Source organism: Lepidochelys kempii, chromosome 11, assembly GCF_965140265.1.
Source record: "Lepidochelys kempii isolate rLepKem1 chromosome 11, rLepKem1.hap2, whole genome shotgun sequence".
NCBI lineage: Eukaryota > Metazoa > Chordata > Testudines > Cheloniidae > Lepidochelys > Lepidochelys kempii.
Window position 1 is genome coordinate 17,850,070 of NC_133266.1, and position 20,160 is coordinate 17,870,229.

The window sequence follows — 20,160 nt, forward strand, 5'->3', positions numbered from 1 at the left end:
AAAAGTTTGCCAACCCCTGTCTTAGAACTTCCATGTGGTGCGTTGTCTTCCTCTGTGAATTCCACTTTCTCTGTGCATATGTAGAGTAACTAGCTTACTTTGGGTAACAAAATACGTTAAATAATAAGTTACAGTATTTAGTTATTACAGATAGACAAATAAAATGTATAAGTTTGGTCATTCCTCTTTATTACAGCTAGCACTGGACAGCCATTCCCTCTTGGGGAGAGTGGATTTTTTCCCCCAACTAACAGAATTGCTAACTAAGGGCATGTCTACAGTATGGGTACTACAAGAGCACAACTGTAGTTAAGCTGCTGTAGCACCCATAGTGCTTCCTACATCAATGAAAGCTGCGTCTGCGCTGGGGGTTAGATCAGGTCAGCTTAACTAAGGCACCTTGGATGTGAATTATTTGCACCCCTGAGTGTTACATCTTGGTAATTTTAAGCCTAGAGGAAGGCTAAGCATCAACTTCATCGTTACCGCTTTTCTAGGAATTGTAGAGTCTCTTCACCTTTTAGGATTGGGCTGTAAATCATGAGACCTGCATGCCTTCCATAAAACTCTACTTTCTGAATTATCTGAAATAAATTATACTGTATAACTCGCATGGAAACTAACCTTTGTCAGTGTGGAAGTGAGGGGGAAGGGTGGTAATCAGCATCCATGTTGGAAACTTGATGAGGTTCCTCATCCATTGCTCCCACTTTTGAATTTACTAAAAATGGATAAAATAGCTTGCAAATGAGCAAGCACGTTTCTAAATGACTCTTGTAGAGTTTTCTGTGTTGCTTTAAAAACTATGAGAAAACCTTTTCTCCCAATTGTATGTTGATTGACTCTCTCAAGCTTTTCTTCAGAGTAGACTTGCTGGCAAAGAATCAGCTATTTCTTGATTTGCTTTTTTTAAAAGATCAGATATCATAAAGCACTTCTGCTTTTTCATTGAAAAACTACTACCTCAGGCCTTGAAGTTTTACTGGATGTGAGAGGTTTAAATTCCATGTTGAAGAAAATCAGCTTTCAGACCCACCATCTTCTATCATCTCATCTGAGTAGCTCTTGTCAGGACTGGGAAGAGAATGTAATGTTTGTGAATGAACACTAATTCCAAGCTTTCTTACAACTACAATACCCACCTGCGGAAGTGAAGAAAGAGAGCCAGAAGAGTTCCCAGAAGTCACCTACTACCGGACAGGCCTAACAAAGAACATAACAGAACGCCACTAGCCGTCACCTTCAGCCCCCAACTAAAACCCCTCCAACGCATTATTAAGGATCTACAACCTATCCTGAAGGATGACCCAACACTCTCACAAATCTTGGGAGACAGGCCAGTCCTTGCCTACAGACAGCCCCGCAACCTGAAGCAAATACTCACCAACAACCACATACCACACAACAGAACCACTAACCCAGGAACCTATCCTTGCAACAAAGCCCGTTGCCAACTGTGCCCACATATCTATTCAGGGGACACCATCACAGGGCCTAATCACATCAGCCACACTATCAGAGACTCGTTCACCTGCACATCCACCAATGTGATATATGCCATCATGTGCCAGCAATGCCCCTCTGCCATTTACATTGGTCAGGCTGGACAGTCTCTACGTAAAAGAATAAATGGACACAAATCAGATGTCAAGAATTATAACATTCATAAACCAGTCGGAGAACACTTCAATCTCTCTGGTCACGCAATCACAGACGTGAAGGTCACTATCTTACAACAAAAAAACTTCAAATCCAGACTCCAGCGAGAAACTGCTGAATTGGAATTCATTTGCAAATTGGATACTATTAATTTAGGCTTGAATAGAGACTGGGAGTGGCTAAGTCATTATGCAAGGTAGCCTATTTCCCCTTGTTTTTTCCTACCCCCCCCCCCCCCGACATTCTGGTTAAACTTGGATTTAAACTTGGAGAGTGGTCAGTTTGGATGAGCTATTGCCAGCAGGAGAGTGAGTTTGTGTGTGTGTGTGTGTGTGTGTGTGTGTGTGTGTTCCTGGGGGAGTAGGGGGGGTGAGAGAGCCTGGATTTGTGACCAGCAAGAGAGTGAGTTTGTGTGGGGGGGGGGGGGCGGGGGGTGAGAAAACCTGGATTTGTGCTGGAAATGGCCCAACTTGATGATCACTTTAGATAAGCTATTACCAGCAGGACAGTGGGGTGGGAGGAGGTATTGTTTCATGGTCTCTGTGTGTATATAATGTCTTCTCCAGTTTCCACGGTATGCATCCGATGAAGTGAGCTCACGAAAGCTCATGCTCAAATAAATTGGTTAGTCTCTAAGGTGCCACAAGTACTCCTTTTCTAATTTCAATGTGTTTTTCTAGTTTCCCAAATAAAGGCATTTTGAGACAGTGACAAGATGAAAGGTTATTAACCTTCTGGCATTTGCTTAGGATTCTTCATTCCTCACACCTGAAACAGTCAAAGAAGGTTCTTTCCATTCTGGGATGTTTTTTGTCACTCTTCTGTGCTTCTGTCTAAATGTATAAAGCCATTTCAGTGTTTAACTTGAGTCACCTTAAGTAGATTTGTGACAGAATCAGCAGGAAACTTGAGTAATCACACATTTTTACTTCCAGCATTTTTCCCTGGAGCTTTGGTTTAAAGAAAACTAAGCTGTATGTTATCTCAAACAATGGCATTAATGTGCCCCTCACTGGTTTTCAAGTTCTTACATATTTCTGTATTATCCTTCTCCACAGCTCTGACCTCTACCTTCGGTGTCTTTTAATCTCGTCTGGTTCTCTTAACTTCAAAATCACACTATTACTGCCAGGCTTGGAATGCACTGCAGTACCACTGATTTCCTTTTGATGCTTGGACTCACGAATCAGACTAACCTGTGGTGATGTTCTGAATGCTGTTATGGCTGTCATTGCTACTTTGCTACAGATAAATAAACCCCTAAGTATTAAAAACAGGATCAGTGGGGCCATATGTACTTGTTCTGCAACATCTCTTTACTATCAGATCATTGTCTTTCCAAGCCTCGTCTGCATTAGAAGCTCTGAAGAAGTATGGGCTTGGAGTCACCTGGCTGGGCATCTGTTTTATTGTTGGGTCATCTTGTTATACTTATTCAGCAGTCCTAACTGGCTAGCACAACAGATTTCTCTTTTCCATAAAGGGGAATGTAGCTTCCATGAGCTTCAGAATAGTGGATAGAGCGCAGAGCCCAGAGTGGATAGAGAATAGTGGATAGGAAGCAGATAGTGAGACAAAGTGTTGTCCCAGAGCATAATTCCAGAACATTAATTTTCTAGCGTATTTTGCATTTTCTTCTGATGAAAAGTTTACTCTGATTATGGGCACACCCTTCAATAATTGATTATGTATGCTGAAATCATAGGTTGCAGCGAGTCTGAGTTATTTGTTTATAACTTGGTATGATTAGCTTGCACAAGGCAGTACAGTAGATCCTATTCCAAATAACTTACAGTTTAAAGGTACAGTGGATATAATAAAGTACAGAATAAATGTAGAAGGTAGGAGCTCTGCCCCATTGGTGTTTTTTCAGAAATCTTTTAAGAAGATAAAAGGAAGAGAAGAGCTGGGGGTGCTGAATTGGTAAATGAGTTGCCTATTTTTTAGTTGGGATAATGGGGAAGGGTATTTATGTTGAACCTACTCAGGACAAGCACACTGAAGAGTAATGATCCGAACACCTTGCATCCAAGATTTACTTTGCTGTGTTCATTTTTTAGGACAACAAAACTTCTGATTTGCATCAGAGTGAGATTTGTAGTTACAAAAAAACCCCCCGAAAAACAAAAAAACCTCTGGGGGAGGGATTGTTACTGTTTTAGTCTCTCCTGGCATCACAAAATTGGATGACAAATAAATAGGTCACTAGCATGAAGAGAGGTGCATCTGCTGCTGCCCATTTCTGTGTAGCTAAGCTTCATAATGTGGTATGCTTGGTAGGAAACTGTACTAAGTATTTTGAAATCTTTCCAGTCAGGGACTTTCACAAAAAATCTTTGGGTTGCCACGCATCCTGTTGACAAATGATGAAGGTAGGCTGCTTGTTCAAGGCAAAAAGTGGTTGTGTTTTTTTAATGGCATCTCACCAAAGGCTGCTCTTCTCCCCATGACCTCAATTTCCCCTACACTTTCGTCCTTAAAAAGAAAAGAAAAAAAATATTTTTACTTCTAATCTCCCTCAGTCCGTCTGTCCTGCATCAGCTGTCAACCTGGCATCATTCTTCTCTCGCTGTGTTGACTTGCATCTAGAGGTGGTTATTCTGTGCCCCACTTCAGGTGTAGTTGAGGGTTAGGAGAGGGACGAGAGCATTTTGTTTAAAAAAAAAAAAGGGGGCGGGAGGAGCAGGAAAGAGGACAAAAATGTCTTTCAAGAATTCCTTAATTCTTACCTTAAGGTAACTGCTTTGTGTATTTATTTTATGTGTTAAGCAATTTAAATTCTGAAATGTGCTTTTAATAACGGGTAAAAGAAGTTACTGAATGAGTTAACTCATTATCGCATAGCTTTCTCTCTGTGAGGTGATCTGAAGGGCGACTCCTTCAGGCTAAGACAGTAGGCACTGTGCATGGGTTGACACAGTTGTAAGTTGCTATCTGCATATCTTTTGTTTGCTTACTGGTGTTTGCAGTAAATGCACTGTTTTCTCCAAAGAGCATCTGTCTTCTTGCTAGCTGTGGTGAGTTTTGCATTTTATCAGATTGTCTGCTTCAGATGTGAAAAGTGGGAAACGTTTTAAATTGAATTTTTAAGATGTAAATTTACCAAACCATTTTAAGGAAACTAAAAGGTTCATTATGGGCTAATTCAAAGCCCACTGAAGTCATGGGAGCCTTCCCACTGATTTCAGTGAGCTTTGGACCTGGCTGTATTTGTTGTATAGATCTCACATTAGATGGGTGTTGGCTACAAATATTCTAGTCTGGGAAGCACTAGGTACTCTGCTTCTCTTTGACCATTGTAAATTACCATGTTGATAAATGGGAAGAGGATGATGTGACTGAGGCATTAAAATGTAGACAGGATTGATAATTAATACTTAAAGTTCCATTTTGCATCTTTCTGTGACTTGGTTGCTGCTATCATTGCCTGATGCATAGACATTTCCTTCTGTGTGAAGCAAGCAGGAGGCAACCAATAGAAACTAAGAATTTTTTGCACTCTGGCTGGTATAACTGCCCCCCTCCGTCCGTCTCCCACAAATAGGAGAAATTTCAAAGAACTCATGAATGGACAAACACTTTCTGAACCATGATGGTTTAGATGTTGGTGTAACAGTTGCCGAATAGCAAGTAAAAACAATTGCAGAAAAACACGTTAAAAAAAAAATCTTGTTTATGTGTATGCATGCGTTTTGTAACCCTATAGGCATTCCCTAGTTTCCATTAGTTATTCAGATATAACATCAGACATTTTGGTACTATATATATTGTGTATGGGAAAGGTTTGTGGCGTTGCAAACTGCCCAACAATAGACAATATGTTCATATAAAGTAGAACCTTTTTCTTAGAATCTAGCGTTTCTTCATGTCTGTTTTTCTGTGCTCTTCCATTAGGTTTTCAGTGGATCTCTATGCAGTCACCTCCATTCGAAGAGAAACGGCTGCTGAACATAATTCTAAAGTGAACTGCCTTTTTTGTCCCTCTCATTAACAGTTCCATTATTTAAATTTAATTAACTGTGTAAAATGACCACACGGAGCAAGTCAGTAACCCACCTCACCAGTAATGCTGTGCCTATAAACAGGGGAGATAGAAAGAAAACAAGAATTACATGTTGTCTGAAGCCATACAAGAAATTAGAGAAAGCAAGGGAAAATCAGTCTGAACAAACTAGCTGAAAAAACTGTAACTGAGACTTAAAGCTGTTTCTGAATAGAGATTAGCCAACTCTGTGAAAACTAGGTGGGATGTAGGCTGAAATACCCTGCTATTAATTTGCTTTTCATGGGTTGATCTGAACATACCAACACTATCTGATATGCAGCAGACCATCTACTGTGAGGTAAAAGTTAGCATTACTGGTAAAGTTTAATGTGTGTATATTTTAGGTGGAATTTTTGCCCTTACTTACATGCGTCACTAGTACTAGAGCTATCTATCTCGGTTAGCTTTATAATGCTGAGAATTTACATGAGTGCACACGTATGCATCTCTTTAAATGGGTTCGTCCACTGCCTGAAGCGTAGAGCATGAGTCCTGGCATCACTTTTCTGTGGAATGTTGGGTTGTGCCAGATGTGTCCACTCACACTGGAGTTTTACTGCGTGTGTGTCTGGTGTATTTGGAATGCTTTTGATAGGGTTGGCCTTTAAATGATCATAATCCAGCATCCACATTAGCAGCCTATCCATCTGAATGGAGGTGGTGGTAGTTTCAGTGTCAGTCTGGACTGCAGACTCCATAGCACAGTAGTGTATTGCTGCATATTGCAGAAACAATACAAACAGAGAAATGTAGTGTTTTCCATTTTTAAAAAAGATCCTAGATTCTGGAAAATATTTGCATGGAGATCCTAGATCTGTCATTTTGAGAGTACACATTTGATTAGTTATGAGTTATATGTGCTAAGTATGCTGCTTTCCAGCGCTCCATAATTGCAAGTCCATCACTGATTCATAGAACTACTGAACCATACCTTGAACTGAGACTGTGGAGCAACACTGTCCCAAACTTCTGTTACCACCTGACCTCTTATTAGTACAGACTGGAAAGAAAATGTCACGAATATATATATGTTTGGAAAAAAAAAAAAACCCTAAACTTCTGTAACTCTTCTGCAACAGATTTTGTTTTTAATAAGATACATGCTATAGTACGTGTAATCAATCTGTATGAAACTTTGCAGCAGAACAAGAATTAATGTTTACATGATATTTTGGCTGTTAAATCTTATCTCAGTATTGTTTAACAAATCAAAACAGCCCATTCTGCTTGACCTTCTCAACACATGTGTTGTACAATCATGCATACTAGTCTAAGCTAATGTCCATATAAGCAGTGGTACTTGTATGCAAAGTAGTGAGTTAGATGACACAGTAGTTCAAACTGAATTTACAGTATTTAAAAAATCTGAATGGACATAAATTTCAGACTGTGCGATATATAACCTTTATTTCAAAAGAAACAAGGATTAATGTAAATAGGGAAGCATGAAACCCTGAAGTGAATACGTATCAGGTCAGCCTTTGTTTTAATGCAGAATTATTTATTACAATATTTGGATGGAAGTGCAAAAGGTTTTTCCCACCTCTCTGCATCAGAGTGCATGAAAGAAATTTTTTTAACCTTGGATATTTGATAGCAAGGAATTTAAATTAATATGCATTTTTCAATATAAAAACTGAATCAGTCTGGGTCTGCAGATCTCACTGCTACTTGAAGGTATATCTACACAGCAAAAACTCATGGGCTAGCCTATGCTAGCTAGCTTGAATCCAGCTAGCATGGGTAACAATAGCAGACATGATAGCACAGTGCCTTGCTCCTATATGGGGACCGTGCCACGCTTGCACTATCTGTGCTGCATTGTCTTAACTGCCGTTGTTACCCGCGCTAGCTCAGGCAACTACACTAGTGCTCAGCTTTTGCTGTGTAGATGTACTCTTTGTAGCTTTGTACGCTACAATGTCAATTAGATGGTTTAGAATGCTGAGTAAGGCATGCCATTTATTATTTAACATAGAAATAGCACCATATGTTTGTAGGGCACTTTATAGAAGAAAGACAGAGTCTTTGCTTTGAATAATTTAGCCCTGGTCTACTCTTAAAATTTAGATTATTGTAGCTATTTTGCTTGGAGTATGAAAAATTCACATCACCTAGCAATGTAGGTAAGTCAGCCTAGACATGGCTAGGCCGACGGAAGAATTCTTCCATCAACTTAGCTACTGTTTCTTCGGTAGGTGGATTACCTACATCAGTGGAAAAACCCCTTTCACTGATGTAAGAAGCATCCACTCTACAGGGAAAACATGACATAGCTGCAGCTCTGCTGCATAGCACTCATGGTGTAGACGTACCCTTAGTCTAAATAAACTGGTGGGGTTCTTTTTACCAAATACTCCAGTGTAGCGAGTAGGGGACCACTATGCCTTTTATAACTGGACTGTGTGTTTCATTGAAAAAATTTGGGGGGAGGGGGCATTGCTTGTTTCATGGGGGGGGGTTTGGGGGTTTTGTTGTTGTTGTTTTTTTAAGAATTGTTAAATTTTTTTCTCCTACCGGCATGAAATATCAGAAACTGGCAGTCTCATATCAGAGTGATGAATTCAGTAGAAAAAGGGCTTGCTATTTTCTTAATTACTGAAGATGATTCTGACCCAAATTGTATGTGGTGTTGCAATTATCATGAACTTCTTTTTATGAAAATAACTTCAGAAACACGAAAAACTTGTATAACCTGGGTGTCGATTTTAGTTGAGGTGATGTAACTTACCATTTTTGCTTAAAGAGATGCATTTCAAATTGCTCTTAAATAAAGAGCTTCTTTTTTCATTGGAACACATAGGTAACACACATTCCTGGCTATTTCCAGCAGAGTATTCACATAGTTTTTCATATGCTCTGCTTTGTTTGGCCCATCAGCTATTTTCAGAGCCTTATCTAAAGATAATTCTGCTCAGATACAATTCTCAAGTGCTTTTACATCAAATCTACTTCTGTACAGTACTCAATGCAGTATTTGCTATTTTAGATTGTGGTTCAGTCCCATCTAAAGTAGTTGGATCCCCACATCTGTGAGCCAAATCAGAGACCAGATTTTTTTTACTTTTGTTTTGCCTATCACTTACTCTAGAGACATGTACAAAATACACATGTGGAACAATGTCTACCATCTAAAGTCCCTCTCATCCCACTCAAACAAGACTCAAGACATGATGAGTTTTGGGGAAAATAGATTTTGAAGCATTCTAATAAACTAATTCAGGTTCTGTTAAACTGTGGAGGAGAGAATTCCTGATTTGAGGCCTCACTAAAAATATCATGCTACCAGTCCCAACCTATTTAAACCTGGTGATTGTTTAGCTCATGTTACTGTGCATAAAGAGGGGTTCTCTAAGGTCACCAGACACCTCAAAGTACATAGGCAACCATTCAAAGTAGCTTAAGATAGGAAATTGTGTGTTGGTGTGTTTTAACTGTGTCCGAGTTCAGTTTTACTTACTTTCACGGCTCTCGACCAGAACAATACTACAAAAATCTGTTTTATGCTGTATACCTGGTTTCTGAACTCCAAAGTGCTCTGCTGGTCTCTGTGTGTTGACAGTTTAGGCCCCTATCCTGGCAAGACTTATGCACGTGCTGAGCTTCACACACTGAGAAGTCCTATTGAAGTCTTTGCATAGTGTTTGCAGAGTCAAGGCCCTAAATTAAATTTCAAGCTCTTTGGAGCAGAGAACTTGTCTTCATACGTGTATTTAAATCCTCATATACACCAGTAGTACTATGAAACTAAAGATCACTTGGCTATAGGATTCTGGGTATTCATCAAGCTCCTAGACATTAGAATTTCTGAACTAAGAATTAGTAGACTAAATGATTGAGTAGTTGTCTAGGGTGGCTACTTTTACTTAGACTGTGGAAGCTGGATCATTCATCTTGTTCCTAGTCATGTGAAGGAGGTTGGGTGTGTGGAAGATGATGGGAGAATAGGGTAGTCTTTTTTCCTCCCCCAATCAGAGCCCTGTAATCTTTTTCCTGAAAATTTTAACTAATATTTGTTATGCATACTTCAGTTCAGCTCATGATCTTCACTGGATTCCATTACATTCATTTTCTTCCTATCGTATTCAATACACAAATCTGCAAGAGACAGTCTATTATATGTGTTTGTTTTAAGTCCAAGAAAAATTCTAATGCCTTCAAAAATTGACAGTGTTAACATTTTCTGTGAAAATGGCAATTTTCACATTGATTTTTTTGGTTAGTATAAATTTTATCTAGCCAGAGCTTGAGCTTGGCCCCATCTGCTTTCCCTGTGTAGGCTCTGTCCCTGGAGCTGCACTGAAGGGTCAGGAAGGGGCACTGCCTGGTAAGGGGAGGGGTTCAGTATTCTTGGCGTGTAGCCTTCTGTTCCTTGCTCCAAGTCTTTGCCAACATTCCCATCAGAGGAACATAACTGCTGATTGATGGCAGCTGCAACAGTGGGGGAATGAGGCATGCAGGGAGCCTGGCAGCCAAGACCACCTGCACAGAGTCCTGTCCGTTTCCCCTGATGGGCAGAGCCCTCTCCTGACTCCAGCCTCTCAGTATGGCCCCATCAGGTCTCCATGCCCCTGATAACCTGATCAACCCCCGCACGGGGCTGCACCCCATAATTTGCGAACCTCTACCCTAAACAAACATCAGTAAAAACCTTATAGCACCTCTGTGATGGGTTTGGTCACAGAGACCCCCTTCGGACTGTCACTTGATGTGCTGAGACTACATCTGAGCCCATCTTCCCTGCTAGCTTGGGACTTCAGAACCCTGCCTTGTTGAGCCAGATACGGTAAACTACTGCAACACAGATGCAGGGTCTGAACTATGCCCCGAAAGCTGCAGACTTAACTGAAAACAGCTTAGCAAGTGTTCCTGTCTCCAACTCCCAGTGGGATCCAAACCCCAAAAAAATCCGTTTTACTCTGTATAAAGCTTATACAGGGTAAACTCATAAATTGTCTGCCCTCTATAACACTGATAGAGAGATATGCCCAGCTGTTTGCTCCCCCAGGTATTAATTGCTTACTCTGGGTTAATTAATAAGCAAAACTGATTTTATTAAGTATAAAAAGTAGGATTTAAGTGGTTCCAAGTGATAACAGACAGAACAAAGTAAGGTTTCAGAGTAGCAGCCATGTTAGTCTGTATCCGCAAAAAGAAAAGGAGTACTTGTGGCACCTTAGAGACTAACAAATTTATTTGAGGATAAACTGTCGTGAGCTACAGCTCACTTCATCCAATGAAGTGAGCTGTAGCTCACGAAAGCTTATGCTCAAATAAATTTGTTAGTCTCTAAGGTGCCACAAGTACTCCTTTTCTTAGAACAAAGTAAGTTACCAAGCAAAATAAAACAAAACACCTAAGTTTAAGTCTAATACCTTTAAGAAACTGAATACAGGTAAATCTAACCCTCAGATTTTCCAATAAGCTTCTTTCACAGACTAGCCTCCCTTTAGTCTGGGCCCAATCCTTTCCCCCTAGTACAGTCCTTGTTCCAGCGCAGGTGGTAGCTTGGGGATTTCTCATGACTGCAGCCCTCTTTGTTCTGTTCCACCCTCTTATGTAGCTTTGGCACAAGGTGGAAATCTTTTGTCTCTCTGGGTCCCCAGCCCTCCTCCTAAATGGAAAAACACCAGGTTTAAGGTGGATTCCAGTACCAGGTGACATGGTCACATGTCCTGTGAGACCCCAAGCCTTCATTCTTCCTGGCCTGACTCACAGGAAGGCTTACAAGTAAACAGCCATTTACAATCAATTGTCCTAGTTGATGGCAGCCATCAAGATTCCAAACCATCATTAATAGCCCACACTTTGCACAATTACAATAGGACCTCAGTTACATTTTATATTTCTAGTTTCAGATACAAGAATGATATATTTATACAAATAGGATGACCATACTCAGTAGATTATAAGCTTTGTAATGATACCGTACAAGAGACCTTTTGCATGAAGCGTATTCCAGTTATATTATATTCTTACTCATGAGCATATTTTCATAAAATCATATGGAGCGCAATGTCACAACGTCATTTATGCCATGCATTTTGGTTACTCTTGTTTCATCTTGAAGCACAGTATAATTATGGAAAGAAATAATATAATTGTAATGGTTAAAGATCGTATTGATATAGGGCTGACAACTTTTATATGTAATTTCAGTTCATTGGGGGAGTTAGTGTCTTGGATGTCTTTGATTTCAAATCACAGAGTTGTTTTTACATATTGAATTTCCAGCATTTTCACACTTGGATATTACAAGAGAATGGTCAAACTTTAAATCCATGCATTTTCTAATATAGGTGATTGGAAAAAAGGTTCCCAGAATAGAATTAAACAGAAAGAATTGAACTTACCCAGTGCGATCACCAGGAAATGTGTTAGCCTACCTAGGCTTGTGGAGAGAGCACTCATAAAACAATTTACTTCCTTCTGTATGGGTTTCTGAAGCATACCTAACCAAGGGTATGCTACATTATCTATAGTGAAATCAAATACAAACAATTTCCATTTTTCTCACACCCGCCCTTTTCAAAGCTAGCATGGGTACAAAGCAAAACTATAAATGGAACTTTTCAGCAATAGAGGAATTAAAGTAAAATATAGACACAGAATAACTCACTTTGGTACATAATGATCTTTGGACTAACTGTATTGCAGTAATGAAAGTGCATGCACAAGACTTTTTTGTACTATATTCTGGCCCAAGGTGGCAGTTTTCCTCTAAGGAGTGGTTAATTCTACCAAAAGCAAGGCTTCTGATAGAATTTTTGATGTGTCGATAAGTATGTTCAGTAGTGCTAGCAGGCATATCTGTAGTTACTGTATTAAAACAGGCAACATCTACATTATCTGTGCAAGTACAAAATAGAAAGAGAACCCATTGTGTGTTCTATACTCCTGCTGGGAACATTATAAAGTTAAAAGGATAATGCTTTACTAAATCCGTGTTTTTAAATGATAGGTTACACTTAATTTCCTTTTAGTATTTCTCCTTTTTACAGTGTTTTATGCTAAAAAACCTGACTTGAAACTTCCTAAGTAAGCTTTCCTTGTTCTGTTTAATATTAACAAATACGTTCAAAAAATTGGGCGTTGGCTAGGTTTTATTGAGTGTATTATGCAAAGATGGAGCCACTACTTGATTTTTAGATAGTCAGATACTAACTCTTTGCTGAAATTGCATATGCTGAAATTAGAACAGTGAGAGCATTTTAAAAGAGAAAAGGTGTAGTGTGACAGTTCAGATATATTTATATTCATAAGTGTGGCACAGAAATGTGCTCATTGAACTCTTACTTATTATGAAATAACTTTGAAGCTATTCCTCTGTGACACATGTCACAGAGGCCACACAAGAACAATAAGAGATTCTTCCAATCCTCTGAATACTTGTAATGTAAGCCAGGAGAGCTTGCGTTTGCTTAAATAATGCAGAACACTTATTTCCCCTTTCCCTTGAGAGAATCCACTTTCCTGATCACCTATCTAGCCATATGCCCTAGTTCTTGCCAGAAACGAATAGCACCGTCACTGCCAGCTAAAATTACTTGTTCTCTGAGAAAAGAATGATGGTAGGATTGTTTTAAATCCACTATATTGGCAAGATAAGATCTTCATTCACCCATTACACTGAAATACCTTTTCCTTGAAATTCAGATTGGAAACTTTTTTTAAAGAATTGAATTTGGTCCAAATTTTCAAAGGTGTTCTATGCTGGTTAACATACATTTAATTTTTTTATACTTGTTCTCTTTCCAAATCTTTTCCCAGCTTGTTCCTGCTCTGATTCATATTGTAAAGTATAACAAATTAAAAATGTATAAAGAAAACATGTTTTCTACTCATATTTTGCAAAAGTTAAAATACAAACAAAATACAGTTTGAAGATTCTCTAGTACTTTATGGTGACCATGTGCTTTTTTCCCTTTGTTTTGGCAGCAGCAGGATGGAACTGAAAGGAGGAAATACACTGACTAATGCACCAGAGTGAGACTGATTCCTGCATTGTGATCTTTACATACCTGGACCATGCATTTGCTCCTTGGTTTCTTGCTTTAAGAACCCGTGCAGTGATTGTGAAGCTGTTGGGAAGCCATGGCGTTCTTTACTCCGTGGAAACTCTCTTCTCAGAAACTTGGGTTTTTTCTGGTGACTTTTGGCTTTATTTGGGGAATGATGCTTCTGCATTTTACTATTCAACAGCGAACTCAACATGAAAGCAGTTCAGTCCTTCGTGAGCAAATATTGGATCTCAGCAAAAGATATATCAAAGCATTGGCAGAAGAAAATAGAAATGTGGTTGATGGGCCTTATGTTGGGACGATGACAGCATATGGTGAGTGCATATTCTAGAATACCTAGAAGCTTTCTCGAAAATGCTGGTTAATTACCATATATACTTGTTCATTAGCCCATTCGTTTATAAGCCAACCCTCCCCCTCCCCCCCCGAAGGGTAGGTAAAAATAGTAAAAACTGTATGACCCTTTCATAAGCCGACCCTATATTTCAGAGGTTGGCAAACTTTTTGGCTCCCAGGCCCGCTGGCAGGTCGGAACATTTTGTTTACCTGGAGCGTTCACAGACATGGAGCCCCTCAAATCCCTGTGGCCGCGGTTCGCCGTTCCCAGCCAATGGGAGCTGCGGGAAGCGCCATTTCCTGCAGCTCCCATTGGCTGGGAACGGTGAACCACGGCCACAGGGAACTGAGGGGCTCCATGCCTGCAGACACTCCAGGTAAACAAAATGATTATGTATTAGATATTCAATTCAATGATTTCATAGTTTAAAATCATGAAAGTTTGGTGTAGACCTGTTTATAAGCTGACCTCCGCTCTTTGATGCATCACTTTTTTACCAAAAATATTCGGTTTATGAACGAGTATATGCGGTAATTTATTTTCTCAACATTAATTATGGCTTAAAAAACTGACCTCATAATGCAGCCCAATTGACCAAGCTGTATACTGGTAATCTCCCCATGGACAGCGGGAGGAAATCCTCCACCCACAAGGTGTGGAGGAGCAGTAGAACCATTCTGCTGTAGGTTGAAATAGTGTCCTGTGGCTTCTTCAGTCCACTGGTCATTCTCTTCCGTGGTCTTAATTACTGATCTACCAGTCCTGTCTCTTAAGCCTCTAGGGCTCAAAGCCCCAGCAGAGTAGGGTTCTGTGGTGCTGAATCCATACTTAAAATCCCCCAAATCCAGCCTTCACTTTCCTCAGTGGAACTGTACAATTACCGTTAAGAATGTATGGTTGTGGAGGGAAATGCACCATTTTATTCTGTAACTGTAATATTTGTATTCAAGTTAAGCAGTAAACATTTGCCTTTATAATGGAAACTTCAGCACTACATTGATTCTGTTTTAAAATAATTTTCTGAACTAATTAAGGTTAATGGGTTTTCTGGTCACAATCTGTCCAGCAGACAGAATATAACCAGTCATCAATAGGAACAATCAAGTCTACAGACTACAATCATTCTCTCACAACTACATTACGATCTCCTAGTTTAGTCTGCACTTTCTATATTCAGGGACAGCTCTGCCTCTGTGGTTTGAATGGGATGCGTCAGTTTTTTTTCTAGTCTTACAGAAAAATTCCAAGCTAAGATTATTAATAGCTGGCAGTGACCAAAGCGGTTCCAGCCTTTCCACTGGCTAAGAACCAAAGTTTGTTCTTCAGCCTTGCCAGAGAGATTCTTCTCAAAATGGTCTGGTTTCAGTTTACATTATTCTTTTTTGTTGAAAGATGAATTGGAGAATGTATAAAACCTTGGAAAACTCAGAACTGAGAATACACATGGAAAAGTCTCAGTGATACAACAGGAAGGTGCTGGAGTTTGAAACATGCCTAAGAATTGCAAAGAAATGTTGTCTTAGAAACACCTTAAAAATGATCACCAGAATGTATCATTCTGTGATATGATGATAAATATGAAGTTACAGCAGCTGGGCTCATACTGGAGAGGATGCAAACAACAGAGCTAGATCCCGTATATATTGCCCCAACATTCAGCAACACTGGGCTGGAGAAAGTGTGTGAATGTGCCAATATCTGGTATGACCCCGCACATAGACCCAGCTTAATTCAGGGAAGTAATTCTGTTTATGGGAAAAGCCCAAAGTTCTATACCCGGCCAGTAAATTACTTATTTTGCTTTGGTGGAGAAAAGAAAAACCTTTTATTGATATGGTGATGCTTCAATGTCATATGGTACACTCATCCAACAATGGTTCTGAAGCTTGCTTCCATGACATTGTATTGGGAGGTGGAAGGGACCCATCATTAGAGTTGTGATCATTACCCTCATTGGCTAAGAAAGCAGGCTTGGGTGCCTTGGCAGCTGCATTTTTTGTCGGGTGGGGCTGTCCTCAGACTAGTGCTTCACACATAGGCGCCGACTTCCCCGTGGGTGCTCGACCCCTGCACCCCCTGGCCCCGCCTCTTCCCACCCCCCTCACTGCCCTCGCCCCACCCCTTCCCCAATGTTCCCAGCCCTGCCCCCATTCCACCCCTTTTTCCCAAGTCCCCCCTCCACCCTGCCTCTTCTCTGCCTCCTCCCCTGAGCGCATGGCATCCCTGCTCCTCCCCCTCCCTCCCAGAAAGTCCTAAGTGCTGCCAAACAGCTGTTGGAAGGCGGAAAGCGCTGGGAGAGAAGGGGAGGAGCTGGGATGCAGCATGCTGGAGGAAGGGGGAGAAGGAGGCAAGAAGGGGGGAGCTTGGCTGCTGGTGCCTATGCCTTCACCCACTCCCACAGCGGGGAGAGGAGGACACCTCTTGCCACTTCTACAACAAAATGGCAGATGAAATTCAGTGCTGATCAATGCAAAGTAATACACAGTGGAAAAATAATCCCACCTAAACTTACAAAGTGAAGGGGTCTAAATTAGCTGTTACCACTCAAGAAAGAGATCTTGGATTCGTCCTGGATAGTTCGCTGAAAACATCTGCTCAGTGTGTACTGGCCGTCAAAAAAAACTAACAATGTTAGGAACCATTAGGAAAGAGAGCTAATAAAACAGAAAGTATCATAATGACACTATTTAAGGACATAAGAACTGCCATACTGGGATCACACCAGTGGTCCACCTATCTCCATATCCTGTCCCTAACAGTGGCTGCTACCCGATGCTTCAGAGGGAATATACAAAACAGGGTAATTTCAAGCTATCCATCCCTTATCCAGTCCCAGCCTCTGGCAGTTGGAGGTATAGGGACACCTGGAACATGGAGTTCTACCCCGACCATCTTGGCTAATAGCCATTGATTATACTTATCCTCCATGAATTTATCTAATTCTTTTTTTAATCCAGTTATACTTTTAGCCCTACAATATTCGAAGGTTCCACAGGTTGTGTGAAGTAGTACTTCCTTTTTGTTTGTTTCAAACTTGCTGCCTGTTAATTTCATCAGCTGTTATGTGAAGGGGTAAATAACACTTATTCACTTTCTCCATGCCATTTGTGGTTTTATAGACCACCATCTCATTCGCCCCTTAGTTGTGACTCTTCTAAACTGAACAGTCCCAGTCTTTATAATCTCTCCTTCTATAGAAGCTGTTCCAGACCCTGAATCATTTTTGTTGCCCTTCTCTGCACCTTTTCCAGTTCTAATATATCTTTTTTGGATGAGGTGACCAGTACTGCACTCAGTATGTTAGGTGTGGGCATACCATGTATTTACATAGTGCAGTGGTTCTCTACCTTTCCAGACTACTGTAACCCTTTCAGGAGTCTGATTTGTTTTGCATACCCCAAGTTTCACTTCACTTAACTCAGGCTTTGGCTTCAGCCCCGGGCTCAGGGTTTGGCTTTCTGCCCTGGGCCACAGCGAGTCTAATCCTGGCCCTGGTGACCCCATTAAAACGAACTCACCTACAGTTTGAGAACCGCTGATATATATAGAACAGTATAAACAAGTGATTGACTGTAGCAAATATGGCAGGCGACCAGCTTGGCTTAACAGTGAGATCTTTGGTGAGTTTAACACAAAAAGGAAACTTACAAGAAGTGGAAACTTGGACAGATGACTAGGGAGGATTATAAAAATATTGCTCGAGCATGCAAGGGTGTAATCAGGAAGGCCAAAACACAGCTGGAGTTGCAGCTAGCAAGGGATGTGAAGGGTAACAAGAAGGGTTTCTACAGGTATGTTAGCAACAAGAAAAAGTTCAGGGAAAGTGTGGAACCCTTAATGAATGGGGGGGCGGGGGCGGCAACCTAGTGACAGATGATGTGGAAAAAGCAGAAGTACTCAATGCTTTTTTTGCCTCAGTCTTCACAGACAAGGTCAGCTCCCACACTGCTGCATTGGGCAACACAGTATGGGGAGGAGTTGAGCAGCCCTCAGTGGTGAAAGAACAGGTTAAGGACTATATAGAAAAGCTGGACATGCACATGGGCCCAGATCTAATGCATCTGAGGGTACTGAGGGAATTGGCTGATGTGATTGCGGAGCCATTGGCCATTATCCATGAAAACTCGTGGCGATCAAGGGATGTCCCGGATGATTGGAAAAAGGCAAAGATAGTACCCATCTTTTAAAAGGGGAAGAAAGAGAACCCAGGGAACTACAGACCCGTCAGCCTCACCTCAGTCCCTGGAAAAATCATGGAGCAGGTCTTCAAGGAAACCATTTTGAAGCACTTGGAGGAGAGGAAGGTGATCAGGAACAGTCAACATGGATTCACCAAGGGGGGAGGTTTAGGTTGGATATTAGGAAACACTATTTCACTAGGAGGGTGGTGAAGCACTAGAATGGGTTACCTAGGAAGATGGTGGAATCTCCATCCTTAGAGGTTTTTAAGGCCCAGCTTGACAAAGCCCTGGCTGGGATGATTTGTTTGGTGTTGGTCTTGCTTTGAGCAGGGGGTTGAGCAAGATGACCTCCTCAGGTCTCTTCCAAGCCTAATCTTCTGTGATTCTATATGAAATTTTAGTTTGTACTAACTTCGTTAGTGCTTTTTATGTAGCCTTTTGTAAAACTAGGCAAATATCTAAATGAGTTGGTGTACCCCCCGAAAGACCCTGGTTGAGAACCACTGACATAGTCGCATTATGATATTTTCTGTCATGTTATCTAACCCTGCCCTAATCATTCCTAACGTTCTGTTAGCTTTTTTGACTGCTGCTGCACATTGAGCAGACGTTTTCAGAGAACTATCCACAGTGACTCCAAGATCTTTTGTTGTGTGGTAACAGCTAATTTAGACCTCCATCATTTTGTATGTGTAGATGGGATTATTTTTTCTAATGCCTATGGTATGCCCAGACCTTGAGTAATGCAGACAGTTCTGGTCACCCCATTCCAAAAGAGAGATTAGAATCAGAAACGGTTCAGAGAAGGGCAATGTATAGGTGTGAAATTGCTGTGAATTTTGCGTAGTCCAAAATCCAAACTTATTTACATCATGCTCTTCAGAGACCATCTTGAACCCAGTATGATTTAGTCCACTGCTAATTTTTACTACAAGTTCCCAGTACTTACATCTACTGTGGCTGTGATTATCTATATATTGTTATCGCTGTCTCAAATCTGTCATTGCCATTTACTGAGAAACTTGATCTATCAGTTCGGATGTGTGAAGTTATTCAAGAGATACTGCATTAAAAAAAATCAAAAACTTGACAATTTCTTGTGTGTGTTTTCTGATCTTTTCCATTTCAGTTCTGATTTTTGCTGACTCTTAATAAAATTACATTTCCTAAAACAGTTTTAAAAAGTAAAATGAGGTATTTAGTCCTCAGTTTAATCATGCATTTCTCTGAATCTTTTACCTACTATTGACAGCACTTATATATAGTAAGTTTCACTGTTTCCTTTGTCTCATGTTTGTGTGGGGCTTTAAACAGAAACAGAGGAGGAATAGAGTTTTTTTTTTTTTTTTAAATAGAGAAAATCTGTAAAAAACCCACAGATATTGGCAAGGGCTCCCACATGGGTATATTATCAAACTCTTGCTTTAAAAAAAAAAAAAAGTGGGGTTGGGGGGATGCTAGACTTCAGGTTGATGCTGTCCCTTTAAATCTGATGTAACTGTGTGTTCCTGGCATAGGTGTTTTCAGCTTGCTTTCTTTGCCACCTGTTGTGATGGAGACTAGTCTTCCTTTTAGGCTAACTCGTTAATTGCTAATTAGTCATTGAGATGATTTCCCCTTTAACATTTTATCAAAGAGAAATCTTACTGGTATTTTTTCTAGACCTGTACAAGGAAGTTATGGTGCCCTAGATTAGGCCTGCACACTCACGAGTTAGGAGCCATTCGTTTTCTTTTTTGGTATCCTCTTTCACTTCAGTGTGTGCAATGAAAGCACCTCTTTACAGCAGATGCCAGAAATGCTGGGAGGGCATGCAGTTTCTATTACTGCTTTGTTTGTTCTGAGAAGATTCTGGTGTTTCTGTGAATGTGTTTGCTTGTGAGGTTGAGGTCACCATCCCCTAGGCAGCTGACTGTT

At 40.5% G+C, this 20,160-nt stretch overlaps 1 protein-coding gene across 6 annotated transcripts in view; it reads left to right on the top strand.

Annotated features, from left to right (window-relative positions):
* The window catches only part of MGAT5 (alpha-1,6-mannosylglycoprotein 6-beta-N-acetylglucosaminyltransferase), a 235,733-nt gene that overhangs the window by 71,524 nt on the left and 144,049 nt on the right, over window positions 1-20,160 (top strand). For 5 of the 6 annotated variants that reach the window (XM_073305297.1, XM_073305301.1, XM_073305300.1 and 2 more), the window contains one exon: window positions 13,643-14,039. In XM_073305297.1, coding sequence (XP_073161398.1) covers window positions 13,799-14,039 — 241 coding nt within the window. In that variant the 5' untranslated portion in view covers window positions 13,643-13,798. Of the gene's footprint in view, window positions 1-5,983; window positions 6,003-13,642; window positions 14,040-20,160 lie in introns of those variants that run through there. The other variant, XM_073305302.1, reaches the window with a different exon arrangement.